Genomic DNA, 15925 nt, shown 5'->3' with positions numbered 1-15925 from the left:
CCTCCATTTTGTACCTAATTATTTTGAGTTATTCAATTAGAAGTTACATATAAAAATACATCTACATTTTCAGTAATATTTAATCAGGACAAATTTCATTAATGACACCATTTGGGTTAAATGTGCACTTGAAGCAATCAGCTTGTTGTGATGCGACAAAACCAGATTGTTCTCTTTTTGATATTATTATTTTCCTGTTGTTTATATAGATTTGAAAAGTTATCCCAATATATCCCACTGATGGATGTTCAATCTTGAAATATTAATGACTTCAAACTCATCTGTCAAACACTTTAAGCTGTTTGTCTTGACAAACTTTCCTTTTCTAGTTATTCTTTAATCACACAGACAGAGTGTTTCCAATCAGGTCTGGCCTCAGGCACTTTTTGGTCTCACACAGTTTCCTAACCATGCTGGAAAATGGAAAGAAACACCTACAAATAAGGCAGATTTTCCTCTCTGCTTTATATCAACATATCAAACTGTCACCTCAGCTGAACGACTGAAGGTGAAGTGATATTCTTTGTATAGTACGTGACTCTTATGAAAGTGTGACTTCCTACTTTGGAAAGAATAGAAGACACACAGTCACAACAGTGTTGACTGGCATCATGCTGTGCCAAACCAAATATAAACCATCTTTCTGTTTTTTTTTTGTGGAAGTCAGAATTGAAAGGAAAACATGGCCATGGGAAAATATCTCAGCTTCAAGTGACAGCTAAAAGAACAAAGTCTTTTCAGCAAGCAAACAGGATAAGTCATCAAAGTTCAAAGTGTGTGGTGGTGCCAACGATTCAAAAATGCATAACGTAAGGCTGAAAACCATCCCGGACTGTTTGCAAAGGATACCACTCTCATGCCTCTCTCGATGGGGTCTGTGAGGATCAAACCTCTGGGTGCATAGATCTTTTCATTCTGCTCCTGAATATACATGCTGATCTTTTTCAGTATCTGTGGGGGTCAGAGAAAGGACAGGAATGAGGAGGACAAACAGAGGAAAAGAAATGTTATCATAATTCCCTTTCTAATCTGTTAAGGCCCGTTCACACCAAGGCCGATAACGATAACAATAAAGATATAGTTTTATAAATCATTCTTAATGTAAAAGAATGGCAGAGTCTACACCATAATTATAAAGATAACAGCACAGAAAAACAATATATTTGGAATCACTGTCACAACAATTTATTTATTTTTTTTCCCAGCTGATGAATGATAAAAACCTTGACAGCCAATCAAAATCCATCCTTCTTTAAAGAGCTTGAGCATTTAAAGTGGCAGACGACAAAACTGCAGCACATGCCTATAATAAACAGAATGATATTGTGCGTTGGTGTAGACACTATTATAATTATTGCTATAGTTATCGCTCTTAGTGTGCACGGGCTTTCAAGTCAGCATAAAATAAAAATTGAAACAACTTTCCTTGCTGGCTGACATCGTTAATCCCTCTTCACTTTTCATCTTTTCGCTCCCCTTCAATCACCTGGCTCCATTCTGGTAAGCACCACTCACTTTTCACAATCCATTCAATTACAGCAGATAAAAAGTTACTGCCTAAATTTATTTTCTCATGGAATAGACTTTAAAAAATTATATATTATAACTAGAATTAATAATAAAAAATTAATAATTTTTTAAATAATAATAATAATTATTATTAAAGAGGCCATATAATGCCCTTGTACAAAGCCTTGACTTAGTTTTCATGCTTGAGGGAACTATCATACACTCAGCACAATGGAGCGCCAGGCAAAACAAATGTTTTTTGCTAGTTTCAGCCCGACGCAGTTATCATTTTCATGTCCTGAGCCATGTTGTTTAAATAGCAAATGCATTTACGCCCATTTGAGTGCCCATGGGTGTGCTGGTCTCAAAACAAGGTGTGTTCAGGCGCATTGTTGGCGTGTTCCTATTTTGAGGCAACTGAAATAGACAGTGCCATTGATCAACTGAAACCTGGTCTAAAGTCAGTGGCACAATATTGTTTTGTTATTTAAAGCGCACGTTAGTAATATGCGTGCACAATGTGCATGCACACTGCTTTTTAAACACACAGGGACATGCAGCAGCACACAAACATGCCAAATATTAAAAATAAAAGGATTACAATGTAAAAGATTATTATTGTGTGCATAAAGATAAAAAATGCTTTGGTGGAATCCGGCTTTTCCCATAGATGGTCTGCTCACGCACGAGCAGTTCCCTTTCGAAAGGGAACTTCAACTCTGCGCTGATTGCGCTTTGGGGAACGTCACGTGACCCAGGTGTCTGAAAGCAACTATCCAACAATTCCAATCCCTATTGGCCGGCGACATCCTATGAAGTCATACGGCGCGACCCGGAAGTATAAAGGGAGCGCCTGGAGAGACAGAAGACATCTTTTCGTCTTTCGGTCCTGTTCTGTCTGATTACGACTATTCCAACTCCGGTAGGGTTTTTTATATGCCTTACTAACGTTCAAGAGGATGTGTTTATTCGTGTCCCCGGGTTTGACACTTATATTCACATTTTTTTTGGCCGTTTTTCTGTCTGGAGAGGAGCGAGCATACACAGTGCTTGAGGGCGCTGTCTGTGTTTGTCTGTTGTTTACTGTGAGCGTCTCCCTTTTCGGGACGCTCCGTTCTCGTTTGACACTCTTCCTGAGGGAAGAAGTGTCTGCATCTGTGCCTTATGGTACTGGCCCCATTTGCTGAGGCAATACGGTGGCTGCGATCATAGGGCTCGCAGATGAGTTTGTTTCTGTTTGATGTCATCGTGTCCGGCGCGAGCGCTCCTCTGGCTGTTGTGTGTGTGCGGAGCTGCTGTGTGTTTGGGACGCGCTTTTCGGCGGGCTGCAACTGCCGTGAGAGCGCGTTAAGAAAGGGGCCGCGCGCGGATGGCTCGACGAGCGGATCCTTTCTGTCCATGACTTTCCATTCCCTTCTGATCTCCTCGTTTGAGATTGGGAGGGCATGGAAAAAACCCTAGCCGTCCAGATTTGTATCTGAACCCAGACAGACGGGAAGAGGAAGAAGCAAGAGCGAGGTGGGTGATCGATTGTAAACACTGTTGCGTTTGTATCGATTCCCCAGCTACATAGGGCGATTTATATCTACCCTCTCCTCTTCTTCTTCCGCCTCCTGTATGTATATATATATATATATGTGTGTATGTATATATATGTATGTTTATTGCATATGCATATGTGGCGACCAGGGCGGGCGAGAGCCGTGAGGGAACGGCGCGAGGCCGGTGGCGCAAGTGTTAATGAGCTTCACCTGGGAGGCGCACCGGCCTTGAGTCCCTCACGGAGGAGCTCCGGGAGCATAAAAGGAGGAGCGACTACCGTGAAGGACGAGAGAGGACCAGGCCTGGACTTTATTTTATGTTTTATTATGTTTGTGTGGCCGGCAGACGTCCGCGAGGGTCGGCCGGCATTACTTTCGTTTTGTTCTTTGTTTATTTTACATTAAAGTTTGTTTGAACGTTCGCCGGTTCCCGCCTCCTTTTTCCCATATCTATTGACCTCGTTACAGCATATGTATATGTATATAACATATTCATGCTCAGATGCTTCTTATGGTCAGACTGATGGCTGGGCCCATAGTGATTATTCATGTCAGCCCGCTGTTTCTGTTTGATAGTAAGAGGATCTTTTAGGCTTAAAAGAGCCTTGGATTCCATCCTTTTTTTGTAAAAAAAAGGAGCATTAGGAGTCTTTGGTCTTTGAGCCGCAGGGGGGGTCTATATTTTATGTGTTTAAAATAAGACCTTATTTTCCTGTATAGTTTTCTGGGCATGCAGTCAGGAGAAAGTAGGGTTTTTTTTTTGGGCAAACTGAAGTTGATAGGCTAGCTAGTGTGCAGGCCACAAAATGGCCGCCTCTTAGCCGCCTGTTGTTTAGAAGTAGCTTCTCATCTGCTGTGTTCTAGGGTAGTTTGAGTTGGCACTCGTCACTTCAGTTATTATGCATGTTTAGGTCGGCCTTAATTGGCCGCCTGACATTGTTTGCTTGTGAGCTTCACTTTCTTTCTCTTTCCATGAGATTTGAAGGTGAAGCCCAGGCTTCACTAGGCTTGTGGCCCTGTAAGAAGGTCTGTAGCTTAGCGGCCACACTGTAAACCCTAATGCTCAAAATACTTAATTCGTTTGAGTAGGACAAACTTAAATTAAACAAATTAGTTCAGTTAAATTAACAGTTATGAGTATTTAAAACTTTCTTTTACTTTTGAGTTCACAGCACTGACATATTTCAAGTAAACTAAACTGTTTTAGTTGCAGCAGATTTCTAATTCCCAGCATGCTTTGCATCAGACTGTCTAAATGTTGAAATAAAGTGTTATTTTGTGTGTTTTTGCATAAGATTAACATAGGGAGACATAAGTTAGTGTTTAATGTTGTGTTATGTTGGGATTGACAGGGGGTTCTGTTATGTTAGTTTTGTAGGGTTACCATTCTGGTGAAGAGTAGACCGTGTGGTTAGGTTGAGGATGGGCTGCAAAACTTTTAAGACCACATATACTGTATGTTGTTTGATTATATACATGCAAGTATATATTGACAGTCTCTTTGATAATTATAATAGCATGTGTTTTTTGCTAACTAACATTTAACCAAGATTTGAATGTGATGTTTATGTAAATTAACTATATGTACTTGAGTAGGGCGAGGCTGAGAACTGTGGGAGCGAAGGAATGCCAGCGATGTGATTGTTAATGAGAGACACCTGTGCACCACACTAGCATTGCTCCACTTCCATGGCTCTCGGCCCCGCCCCACTTGTCACAAAAAAATTAAGTTCTACTAACTTAAAAAAAATAAGTTAGTTAACTTAAATGTTTTGAGGTAATAAGTTTCCTCAAATGTTTTGAGTATTCTGAACTTATTGAGTTTTACAGTGCAGGCTAGAGCTAGGTTAGGTGTGTTATTTGCGTATAACCCTATGTATACTATCCCTTGTCAGGTTGTATAGTTCCTAGTTCTGGTCTCCTCCCGAGGGAGTTGTCAGGCCGTATGCCCATTATCCCCTTACTATGTAGGTGCAATTGTTGAGTTTAAACAGCTAGGTTGTAGACTGTTTTTTAGACTTCCTGATGCTGTTATCTCAGGTGGTAGGCCCTTATCTTTGCGTAGATAAGTCATGCTGTGTGTGAAAGGCCCCACTTTCTAGAACTTTTATGCTAGGGAAAATGAGTTTTTTCCTCTGAGCCACTTGTTTCTCTAATCAAGTTTGAGTTGACGTTGCTAGGGTTTAGCATTCGTCCTCTATGGCTCAGTACAGATTTGAGAATCTGTATGGAGAGAATTATTTTCCTCTTTGAAAACAGCATATACATCAAAGCGCTGCATTTGCTTTGAAGTTCTAGACTTTTGCCCTACATCGTATGTGAGCTTACTTATGCTGCCACAGGTTAGCACCTGTTACCATTATGGCAGGCTTTTTTATGTAGCTGCTATGGGAGACACTGGTGACCTTTATTCCCCATTAGTAGGTTTATTGGTGTTAGTGAGTGCATCACCTGTTGGATTGCATACTCAGGGTAGTATAGAACCACTTTTTGAGAAAAGCTGGTTTGTATTAGCTCCCTTTTTGTGATCTTGTTAACAGCTATATTGCATATAACTTTGATTGTAGGCTCTTATGGTTAATTAGCCTCCTTCTGGTTAGCAATTGTTTTTATAACAAGTGCTGTTAGCTGATCATAGTTTGCTCACATAGTGTACAGCATTTCACGGGCTGAAGCCACGTGTCATTAGAATGGTAGGCCCCAACAGGCCTCTTTTCTAGTTCACATGCTGGCACAGTCTGTGTTTCATTTCAACAGTTGCTGAACGCCACTTGTCGCTGAGATTGTAGGCCCCATTAGGCCTCCTTTTTAGTTGATTTGTTGGCAGGATGCTTTGAAAAAACCTGACCACCTTAAAAGGCCACGCCCCACCTCGACGGATAGGCCCTAATCAGGCCTGGTCACGTTGGGTGGCAGCGTTCTATGTATTTCTTCTGAGGAAGTCTCAATGCTAAATACATGGCTTTTGGGTGGACTGGTTATGGCAGCTGCTTGCTGATGCCATATGTTTACTAAGGTAGGCCTCTTCTCGGCCTCTGGTGTAGCATTTGGAGTTCAGCTGTGTACTCTTCTCGCTGTGAGAATTTATGGTGCTTTTACGAGTACTTGAGTGGCTAGCCCCTCAGGGTGTATGCTGTGGTTAAACCTTACTGAGGTTTGGTTTGAACTGCATACGTCTCCCTGAGCCTGATCTTATGCTAGTTGAGCTAATAGCCACCTAGATGTCTAAGGTGGATCTATTCAAAGCTCCTAGAGATGGCCACTGGACTTATGCCATATGTCTAAAGGTTGCTAGGCCCTATGGGCCGCCCTTTTTCAACATAGTGGTATATGTTGATGTGTATTTCTCTCTGAGAACCTTTTATATACATTTCTGGTTGGCCAGGTGCCCAGATGATATTTAACCTCCTTGGTGTCGGTTATTTATCATTCTTCGGTGCCTAAGAACACTGCCACGAGCTGATGCCCACGTGTCTGTTGAGGTGATAAGCCCGCACGGGCCTTCCTCGACTATGTGTCGGCGTATGTTGTACTCCTTTTGCTTGAGAGAGTAAAAAGGTGCTTTTACTGAGTACACTGCTTGTTGGATTGTGTTGGGTAGATTATCATACGGGCACTTTGCAGTCTCCCATGCTGCCGTTGAAGTTGCCTGTCTGCTGCAGCCAGACAGGTGTTCAGGGTGGCCCCTTCAGGCCACGTTTTGAATATACTTCTGTTTCACATATATTTACTATCATGCTGTAGGCTCCTCTTTGGCCTCCATGAGTACGTGCCCATTGCATGGTCTACCTGTTAGGTGAGCTTTGTACTTCCCCTTTGGGGTTATGTTGTAATAGTGCTTAGCTCCCTAAGCTGATCATGGTGGTAGGCCTTATCAGGCCTCCTCCTAAGATTCAGCCCCAGGCTGGTTTGTGCTCCCCTGTATCAGGGTTCTCTAGCGCACAGCCTCCTCAGTGCGTTAATTAAGCACTGAGTAGATCCTAGGATGAGTGGATTATCTCCCCTCAATAAGAGGGTTCATAGCACTCAGCTGAGTTCTGCTCTCCAGGATGCCCATCTCTACGCGTGGGTCTGAGTTGCTTCTGCCTTTCTGCAGTCACTCTTACCTGCTCTCTTCTATGAAGAATGCGTTATGGAGATTCTGTACTCAGACAGGGTTGGCCAAGACTAAGTTTGTCCTATGACAGACCAGGTCGGCCTCCCTGGTAGCATTCCCCTCTAGTGACTGGACGGGGTTCCCTTCGGTTCCCTGGCCTCATTCCCTTAAAGAAACCACTTTGTCTGTGGAAAAGTTGGTTTCAGATGCTTCTAGCGGCCTTAGTAGGCCTTCTATCTCTGGAAGGCCTCTGTCGGCTCAGCTTGGGCTGTTGGCCATAGGGAATTCTGTCACTGGCAGCCTGGTGTGACCCGAGGGTGAGTTGCTAAGCGATTCCTTCAAAACTGCTTGACGTTTGTCAGCCATATTTTTTGGCATGCACTCTCCTCAAGCATGGCGGCGTGGGTATATCGTTCCCCAAAGCACAATCAACACAGAGTTGAAGTTCCCTTTCGAAAGGGAACGTCTCAGGTTACGTATGTAACCATGGTTCCCTGAGAACAGGGAACGAGACTCTGCGCTTTCCAGCCATGCTTCGGGGTGCCTGCCTGTAGAACAGTCCCTCAAGACGATAGATGTCTTCTGTCTCTCCAGGCGCTCCCTTTATACTTCCGGGTCGCGCCGTATGACGTCATAGGCTGTCGCCGGCCAATAGGGATTGGAGTTGTTGGATAGTTGCTTTCAAACACCTGGGTCACGTGACGTTCCCCAAAGCGCAATTAGCGCAGAGTCTCGTTCCCTGTTCTCAGGGAACCATGGTAACATACGTAACCTGAGACGATCCGTTTCCTCACAAGAAAAGCATTCAGTTTTTACGCTTACAAATTCCACCATGTAAATAACGAATCTGCCATGGCGCGAGTGCAACTGACTTTTAAAGGGAATGGGAGAAGGGACTCTGATTGGTTTATTGTATGTTACGCCCAAAACACCCATTACTCATTAAGAGAACAGGGACAGCCCCTTTAGACCATGCACCGGGTGCGCCAACCATTTTTCCTATTGTTAAATTAGCAAAAGTGGATTCAGACACGCCCTAAGTGCACTTGCGCTGTGCGCTTTAGACCAATAGGGCCCTGAATGTTTAAAACACACATTGTTTTTCACATATTTAAAATTACTGCAGAACCTCTCTTCCCAGTCTGTTGGTAATGCTCTGTTTAACTCCTGTCTCTATGAAGCCCCTCCTTCCAAAAAGTGCAATGTGTGTTCATTGGATAGCTGGACCAGTATGTTGTGATTGTGCTTCAGAAATGTCACGCCCCTTAACATAACTGGAATTTTCAACATACGACTAACACAACTCAACCAGGCCTCGCCCTCTTTTGTGTGTGTTCGTTCCCAGAAGAAAACTCAAGACCTTCGAGGCTTTTTAGGGAGTTCAGAAACAGCGCTTACGGATATAGAGAATAACTCCTTTTGGACTGACTTTGTGCTTTGTAACTTAAGACCTTTTTCATGCTCAAGCAGCAACATTATACAATAAAGAAAGTTGAAAATGTAAAAAAGCATATAAGGTCCTCTTTAAAAAAAAATAAAATAAAAAATGAATAAATAAAAATAATTAGGCTATAATTAGCTTATCCAAAAAAAAGAAGTCTGTAGTTTAATAAAACTAAATGAATGCTAATATTATTATATTGTTTACTGTCAGGACCATTTATGAAAGCATCAAAGGCATCTAACAGTAGTTTATTTAGATTACTCAAGTTTATTTGTTTGACTTTTCAAGTGAGCATTGCAAAGGCTGTCTGCATTTCTCTACCCCAGTGGAGTGAAACTGTGCATCACTCTGCTTCGCTTTGCTTTCCACTCTACAGAACCGGCCATGAAAAGGGACGAGATGTTTGTAATAAGGAAAGAAAAAGGATCTGTTCTGAGTTCAGTGGCCATGAACAAACTTCAGGATGAGCAATGACTCACAGGAGCAAATCCAACACATGCTGCTAATATGCTACTTGGCGCAACACAAGGTGAAATACGTTTTTCCAGAACAAAGAGTACAAGCACACATTTATCCAAAAAATTACATTCATTCATCATGATAAAAATTCCATGTAAATATGGAGCGAGGTTCAAAAGTCTGAGACCACCAGTGGAAATGCTTTTTCATTACAGCTTATATAGCATAATAAATTGAGAGGAAAGTTAAACTTAAAAATTAACATGAATTTCTTTACAGCAGCACTCGAGCTGCATGAGCTTGCATTTACATTTATTCATTTAGCAGACTTTTTATGCAAAGTGATTTACATTGCATTTGCTTATTTCATTAGTGACTTAGAAATATTGCAGAATTTAACATTATGACTTTAAAACACACACACACAAAACATACATATATAGTGTGTGTCTTCATTTCCTCCCTAGGCATTTTAAATAATTTATATCAGGCATAACATTATGGCCACCTTCCTAATATTGTGTTGGTCCCCCTTTTCTGCCAAAACATCTCTGACCCGTCGAGGCATGGACTCTACTAGACCCCTGAAGGTGTGCTGTGGTATCTGCACCAGGATGTTAGCAGCAGATCCTTTAAGTCCTGTAAGTTGTGAGGTGGGACTTCCATGGATCGTTCAGCACATTCCACAGATGCTCGATTGGATTGAGATCTGGGGAATTTGGAGGCCAAGTCAACACCTCAAACTTATTGTGCTCCTCAAACCATTCCTGAACCATTTTTGCTTTGTGTCAGGGCGCATTATCCTGCTGAAAGAGGCCACAGCCACCAGGGAATACCGTTTCCATGAAAGGGTGTACATGCAACAATGCTTACAGTAGGTAGGTGGTACGTGTCAAAGTAACATCCACATGGATGGCAGGACCCAACATTTCCCAGCACAACATTGCCCAAAGCATCACACTGCATCCGCCGACTTGCCTTCTTCCCGTAGTGCATCCTGGTGTTATGTGTTCCCCAGGTAAGCAACGCACACACATCCGGCTATCCATGTGATGTAAAAGAAAATGTGATTCATCAGACCAGGCCACCTTCTTCCATTGCTCCATGGTCCAGTTCTGATTCTCACTGTTGGTGCTTTCGATGGTGGACAGGGGTCAGCATGGGCACCCCCTGACTGGTCTGCAGCTATGCAGCTCCATACGCAACAAACTGTGATGTTCTGTGTATTCTGACACCTTTCTATCAGAACCAGCATTAACTTCTTGAGAAATTTGAGCTACAGTAGCTCGTCTGTTGGATCGGACCATACAGGCCAGCCTTCACTCCCCACGTGCATCAATGAGCCTTGGCCGCCCATGACCCTGTCACCGGTTCACCACTGTTCCTCCATTGGACCACTTTTGATGCAGTTTTGGAGATGCTCTGACCCAGTCGTCTAGCCATCACAATTTGGCCTTTGTCAAACTTGCTCAAATCCTTACGCTTGCCCATTTTTCCTGCTTCTAGCACATCAACTTTGAGGACAAAATGTAAAAAAAAATAAAAAAATAAAAAAAATAAAGGTAAGAGGACAAAAAAGTACACAAAAAAGTGATTCAAAAGCATAAGGAGCCATCTGCTCTTTAATCGCTCTTGTGTTGTTCGAACAAATCAATTGATCAAATCTTTTTTAAATCTTACAATCACAGGAATAAATTGCATTTTAAAACATAATAAAATACAAAACTTATTTTTTTAATTTTCAAATCATTAGTGTTTTTATTACATTTTTAATCTTAATAAATGAGCACATGAGAATAAAAAGAACATAAAAAGTCATAATTATTCCAAACTTTTGACCGGTAGAGTACACACACATTATTAAACTTCATTATTGATTTATTATTTAAAAAGGGGAAATGTACTCTTTAAAATTTCCAACTCGTCTACCACAGTTTGAAAACTGCTGCTTCTGTACAGAACGAAAGGTCATTTTGATATTTACGGGCTTGAGCCTTGACGTGTGCAAGTGCAGCACGCTCTAAATCTTTGTCTCCGCTGCCCTGACTTGTGTGTGCAATCACTCATCTTTGATGAGGAAGATGCTATCATGCTAGCCCGGGGCATGAAGGAACTCATCCGTGTCCACTCATGTGTGGCCTCCTGTCAGCTGGAGCAACAAACAAAAGTGCTTATCATGGGTGGGTGCAGTTTATCAGAGTTTGCCATTAAGGTGGGCATTTTTACAGGATGGAGTTTACAAATAACTCTCTGGAAAAGCCTGATGTGACCTTGCAGTTGCATAATGTGGGTTAGGCATGAACAATGTCACTTTTCAAACATGTCAAAGCATGAAGATGAATATAGTTTGAAGAGAGAGAGAGATAGCAGGGACTTTACATCCGCTCTATCTCAGTGCAGGTGATGCACACCTGTGTGGAGTAATTAGCTGCCCTTTGGAAGTATACGTAACACTGAATGTCATGTTATGATTCAGTCAGGTATGGCCATTGGTGGACAGGTGCTCACCACAATGGAACTATTGTCTAAGTAGGGCATATCAAAACTTATCTCAACTTCGTTTGACTGCTATTCAAAGAAAGTGATTCCATCTGTACGTGTGTGGTCAGATTCAAATGGGCCGGCACATCATAATGTTCAAACTTTCTAATGCTTTGATTCTTTGTGAATCCTTGGGTGACCAGGCCTGAATGCTCCTCTTTGATCTTCAAAGGCGTCCATGGGTTGGAGCTGTTCTCAATCTTACATCTCAGAATTGGCATCTTGATGAATGTTGAGTGTATTGTAAATGAAACAGGAGAAGACTTTATCTCAATACCTTTTCATAGCGTGTCTCCATGCACAGGAAGATGATGTAGGCCGTAGCACAAGCCAGGCAGCCTTCCAGGTAGGATTGACCGCCAATCTTTTCAGCCTCTGCATAATAGCAGTTGAGCGTCTTCACCGTTTCTTCAAACAGGCTCCTCTCGATCTGTGCACAGCAGTCAGTTTAAACCAATGATGTCTTCATTAAAGGGTTAATTCACCCAAAAATGAAAATTCTGTCATTAATTACTCACCATCATGTCGTTCCACACACGTAAGACCTTCTTTAACACAAATTAAGATATTTTTGATAAAATCTGATGGCTCAGTGAGGCCTGCATCGCCAGCAATACACTCCCTTTTTCAATGCCCAGAAAGCTACTAAAAACATATTTAAAACTGTTCATGTGACTACAGTGGTTAAACTTTAATATTATAACGCGACAAGAATACTTTTTGTGTGCCAAAAATAACAAAATAGCGTTTTTATTCTAAAATATCTAGTGATGGGCGATTTCAAAACACTGCTTCACAAATCTTTTGTTTCAAATCAGTGGTTCAGAGCACCAAAATCCCACGATTTCAAGTAAACGAGGCTTCGTTATGTCATAAGTGTTTTAAAACTTCAATAGTTCACATGAGTTTGGCAGTTTGAAACAAACCCCGAACCACTGATTCGAAACAAATGATTTGTTAAGCTTTGAAGCTTCATGAAGCAGTGTTTTGAAACCGCCCATCACAAGATGTTGTTGAATAAAGTTGCTATTTTGTTATTTCTGGTGCACAAAAAGTATTTATGATATTAAGGTTGAACCACTGTAGTCACATGAACTGTTTTAAATATGTTTTTAGTAGCTTTCTAGGCATTGAAAAAGGGAGTGTTATTGCTGGCAAGCCTTACTGAGCCATCGGATTTCATCAAAAATATCTTAATTTGTGTTCTGAAGATGAATGAAGGTCTTACGCGTATGGAACGACATGAGGGTGAGTAATTAATGGCATAATTTAAATTTTTTGGGTGAACTAACTCTTTAACAAAACATATTATAAAGGTGAAATTATTCCTAAGAATGGATTAACTGATAAAATGTATTAAATGAAAAAAGATCCTTCTTGCAGCTCAAGAAACATTTCATATTATTATCAACACTGAAAACAACTGTGCTGCTTAATATTTTTTTTGGAAAAAAATATATATTTTTTTAGGATCCTTTGAGTAAAAAGTACAGAACAGCATTTATTTGAAATAGAAAATTTTGTAACAATGTTAGTCTTTACTTTCACTTTTAATGCATCCTTGCTGAATAAACATACATCAGTACTGTCAATCGATTAAAAAAAAAAAAAAAATGATTGCACGTTTTTTTCTGAAATTAATCGCGATTAAAAACATTGGAGTTTTTAATATTTTTATATTGTAATAATTCCACAGTTACTCTCAAAATTAATGTAGAAACAACTTAAAGACAGTATATTTTAAATATATGTTTAATGGCATATATTAATAAATGAAGGCCAGTATCACTGATACTAATACTGGTACCGATGTCTCTATGAATGTGATTTTAAAAAAAAAACATTAATCATAGACATTCCACATTACAGTACTGAAAGCTTCAACAATTATTAGGCTTTAAAAAATAATTTTTAATTAAAGGGTCATGAAACCCCAAAACACTTTTTTTGAGATGTAAACAGATATGTATAGGCTGCACATCATTGAAAACACTAAAGGTACTCATTAATGTTATTCATAAGTGAAAAATAGTTATTTTTGCATTTTTCAGAGCGATTTCTGTCTTCCGGTTTGAAAAGCTGAGTTGGAGCAACGTCACAAAATCTGACGTAATCGTGTACTTTCTTCCCTAGTATGAGCATGGTCGAACATGCTGACGTAGACTGTTTCGAGCGATTCTCGACATATATTCATGACATAAAGCTCATTTAATCCAATCACTGTGCTGTAGTATGCATAAGATTATAATTGCGTTATTATGCATGAGGAAGTAGGCTATCACTTCTCTCGCCTCGGTCTCTTGTCATTCAGAGACATATCGTTGGTGTTCATCTCCTCAGTGCTACAACACAATGTGTTTTCTTGCGACGCGACCAGAGCAGAGGTTTGTGTGCATGTGGATTGTTTTGCTGTAATCTACCAGCACAACTGGAAAATATGTTCGCATGAGATCGCATTACAGCAGAGAATTCAAATGTCACAAAAGTGCGGCTCATTCACCTCTGCCTGCTCTAGCTGCGTTCAAACACGCGAGCCGTAGGCTATGTTTTCTTCAACACATCAAGCACATGTGTTGTTTGTATTTTGCTCGGGATGCGGTCAGTACTGGAGTTTGAATATGAACACATGAAAAATACGATTGTTATTATGATATACACGCAGAGTGCGCATATGATTGGTTTCACCGCGGCACTTCGTGATGAGTTTAATAACACTAGCCATGTGTCACATAGCTCATAGCTAAATAAAGTATCAGTGTTTAAAATTTTTATTTCACACATTCTCCTGCACCAAACATTAACCAGCATGGTGTAGTTATGCACACATATTTCATCAAGTCTTCTTCAAATGAATTATATGTGCAAACTGGACACTGATACAGTGCAGTCTATATGAACGCGACGACACTATTATTCTAATAGACAAAAGACTGATTTTGAGACTGCAGTGCTCGTAAACGTAATCAAAGTAGCCTATTATTAGCCCAATTAAATATTCTTTTGCATTTTTCCCTTGTGCTTGGGAGTTTGTTGTCATTTTGTACATACTCATATAATATTCATAATTCTGTATAATAAGTGTGCTCTATGTCTGTGCTTCATTGGTTGTTCTGTCCCCTCTTCTCCCCCTCTACATTCCCACTTTTCCAGAGCTTTACACACCCATTTTAACAGAGTTTTTGCAGCTCAGAGGTGTGAACAACCAGGGTAAAACAGGGGGTTTCATGACCCTTTAATGCCTGGCTCACACTACAGGAGTTTTAGGCCGATTTATGCCCGATTTTCCCCTCCCGAGAATCTGAGAAAAAAATCTTGTCCACGACCTCGATCGGTTCCGATGTTCGGCGCAGATTATCTGGTAATGTGAGACGTTCACAGATAAAATCTTGCACCTCCCGATCTGATCTCACACAAATCGGGCTCACCCCGATCATATCAAACATGTTTGATATTTATCGGGATGAGCAAGACTGTAATAACATCAGTACAGTCACAATAGCCAATAGGAAACAAGTATACAATGCAACGGAAGTGACAGACATTTCGAAATGGCGACCGCGAAAACCAAGATCAAGGAATCTACAATGCAAAAGGTGACACTAGCGCTTTTGAACTACAGTAGGCAGGCAATATTATAACGGTAAACATTCTAGCACACTACGATAGTAATAAAAGGTCAATTTTACCAGAAAGTTTAAACAGAAAGTTTCCGTGTTTCCGTATCCATTTTGTTTACATCCGCTTTTGATCTGCTGCGTAGATCACGTGACGCGCTTCCTCTGGCAGATAATCTTAATAACATTTTGTAGTGTGTGATGCTCCGCGAATTTCAAATCTTGTAGTGTGAGCATGTTTAAGATTTGAGGGAAGAAAATCTGCAAAGATTCTCCTGGAGTGTGTGCTGCAACTAGATTTTACAATTGGATAGGATTTTAAAACTCCTGTAGTGTGAGCCAGGCATAAAACAATCTTCACATAAACCCATTATAATAAATGTCATATTAACCTGTGGCCTTCCTACCTGTCTAACAGGTAGGGAATATACAGAAACTGAATAAAGTTATCAAACACTTTACAGTCTTCACTGCATAAATTATAAATTAAATATAGATTAAATATAATATAGATTAAATATAAATATAGATTCATCCTTATTAAAGTTACAATTTTCTCTGTTGCCTTTGTTCTTTGATTAACATTAAATGACAGACATCACAGCAACTGGTTCATTAGGCTGGCTGCAGTGACATTAAGAACTCTTTAACTTCATTTAAGATGTTATTTGACTCATTTAAGACTGCTATTATGAGGATATCCTCGAAAAAAAAGTTGCAT

General features: G+C 40.6%; 1 protein-coding gene across 1 annotated transcript in view; it reads right to left on the bottom strand.

Moving 5' to 3' along the window:
* Positions 1-541: 541 nt before the first annotated feature.
* golga7bb (golgin A7 family, member Bb) overlaps positions 542-15925 on the bottom strand; it is a 38326-nt gene continuing 22942 nt past the window's right edge. Inside the window, exons 3-5 of the mRNA XM_067385038.1 lie at positions 11868-12020; positions 850-951; positions 542-559 (exon numbers count right to left, since the gene is read on the bottom strand). Coding sequence (XP_067241139.1) covers positions 542-559; positions 850-951; positions 11868-12020 — 273 coding nt within the window. The remainder of the gene's footprint in view (positions 560-849; positions 952-11867; positions 12021-15925) is intronic.

Source organism: Chanodichthys erythropterus, chromosome 5 (assembly GCF_024489055.1).
Source record: "Chanodichthys erythropterus isolate Z2021 chromosome 5, ASM2448905v1, whole genome shotgun sequence".
NCBI lineage: Eukaryota > Metazoa > Chordata > Actinopteri > Cypriniformes > Xenocyprididae > Chanodichthys > Chanodichthys erythropterus.
The sequence above is the reverse complement of the archived record's forward strand: the minus strand, read 5'-3'. Positions and strand labels throughout refer to the sequence as shown.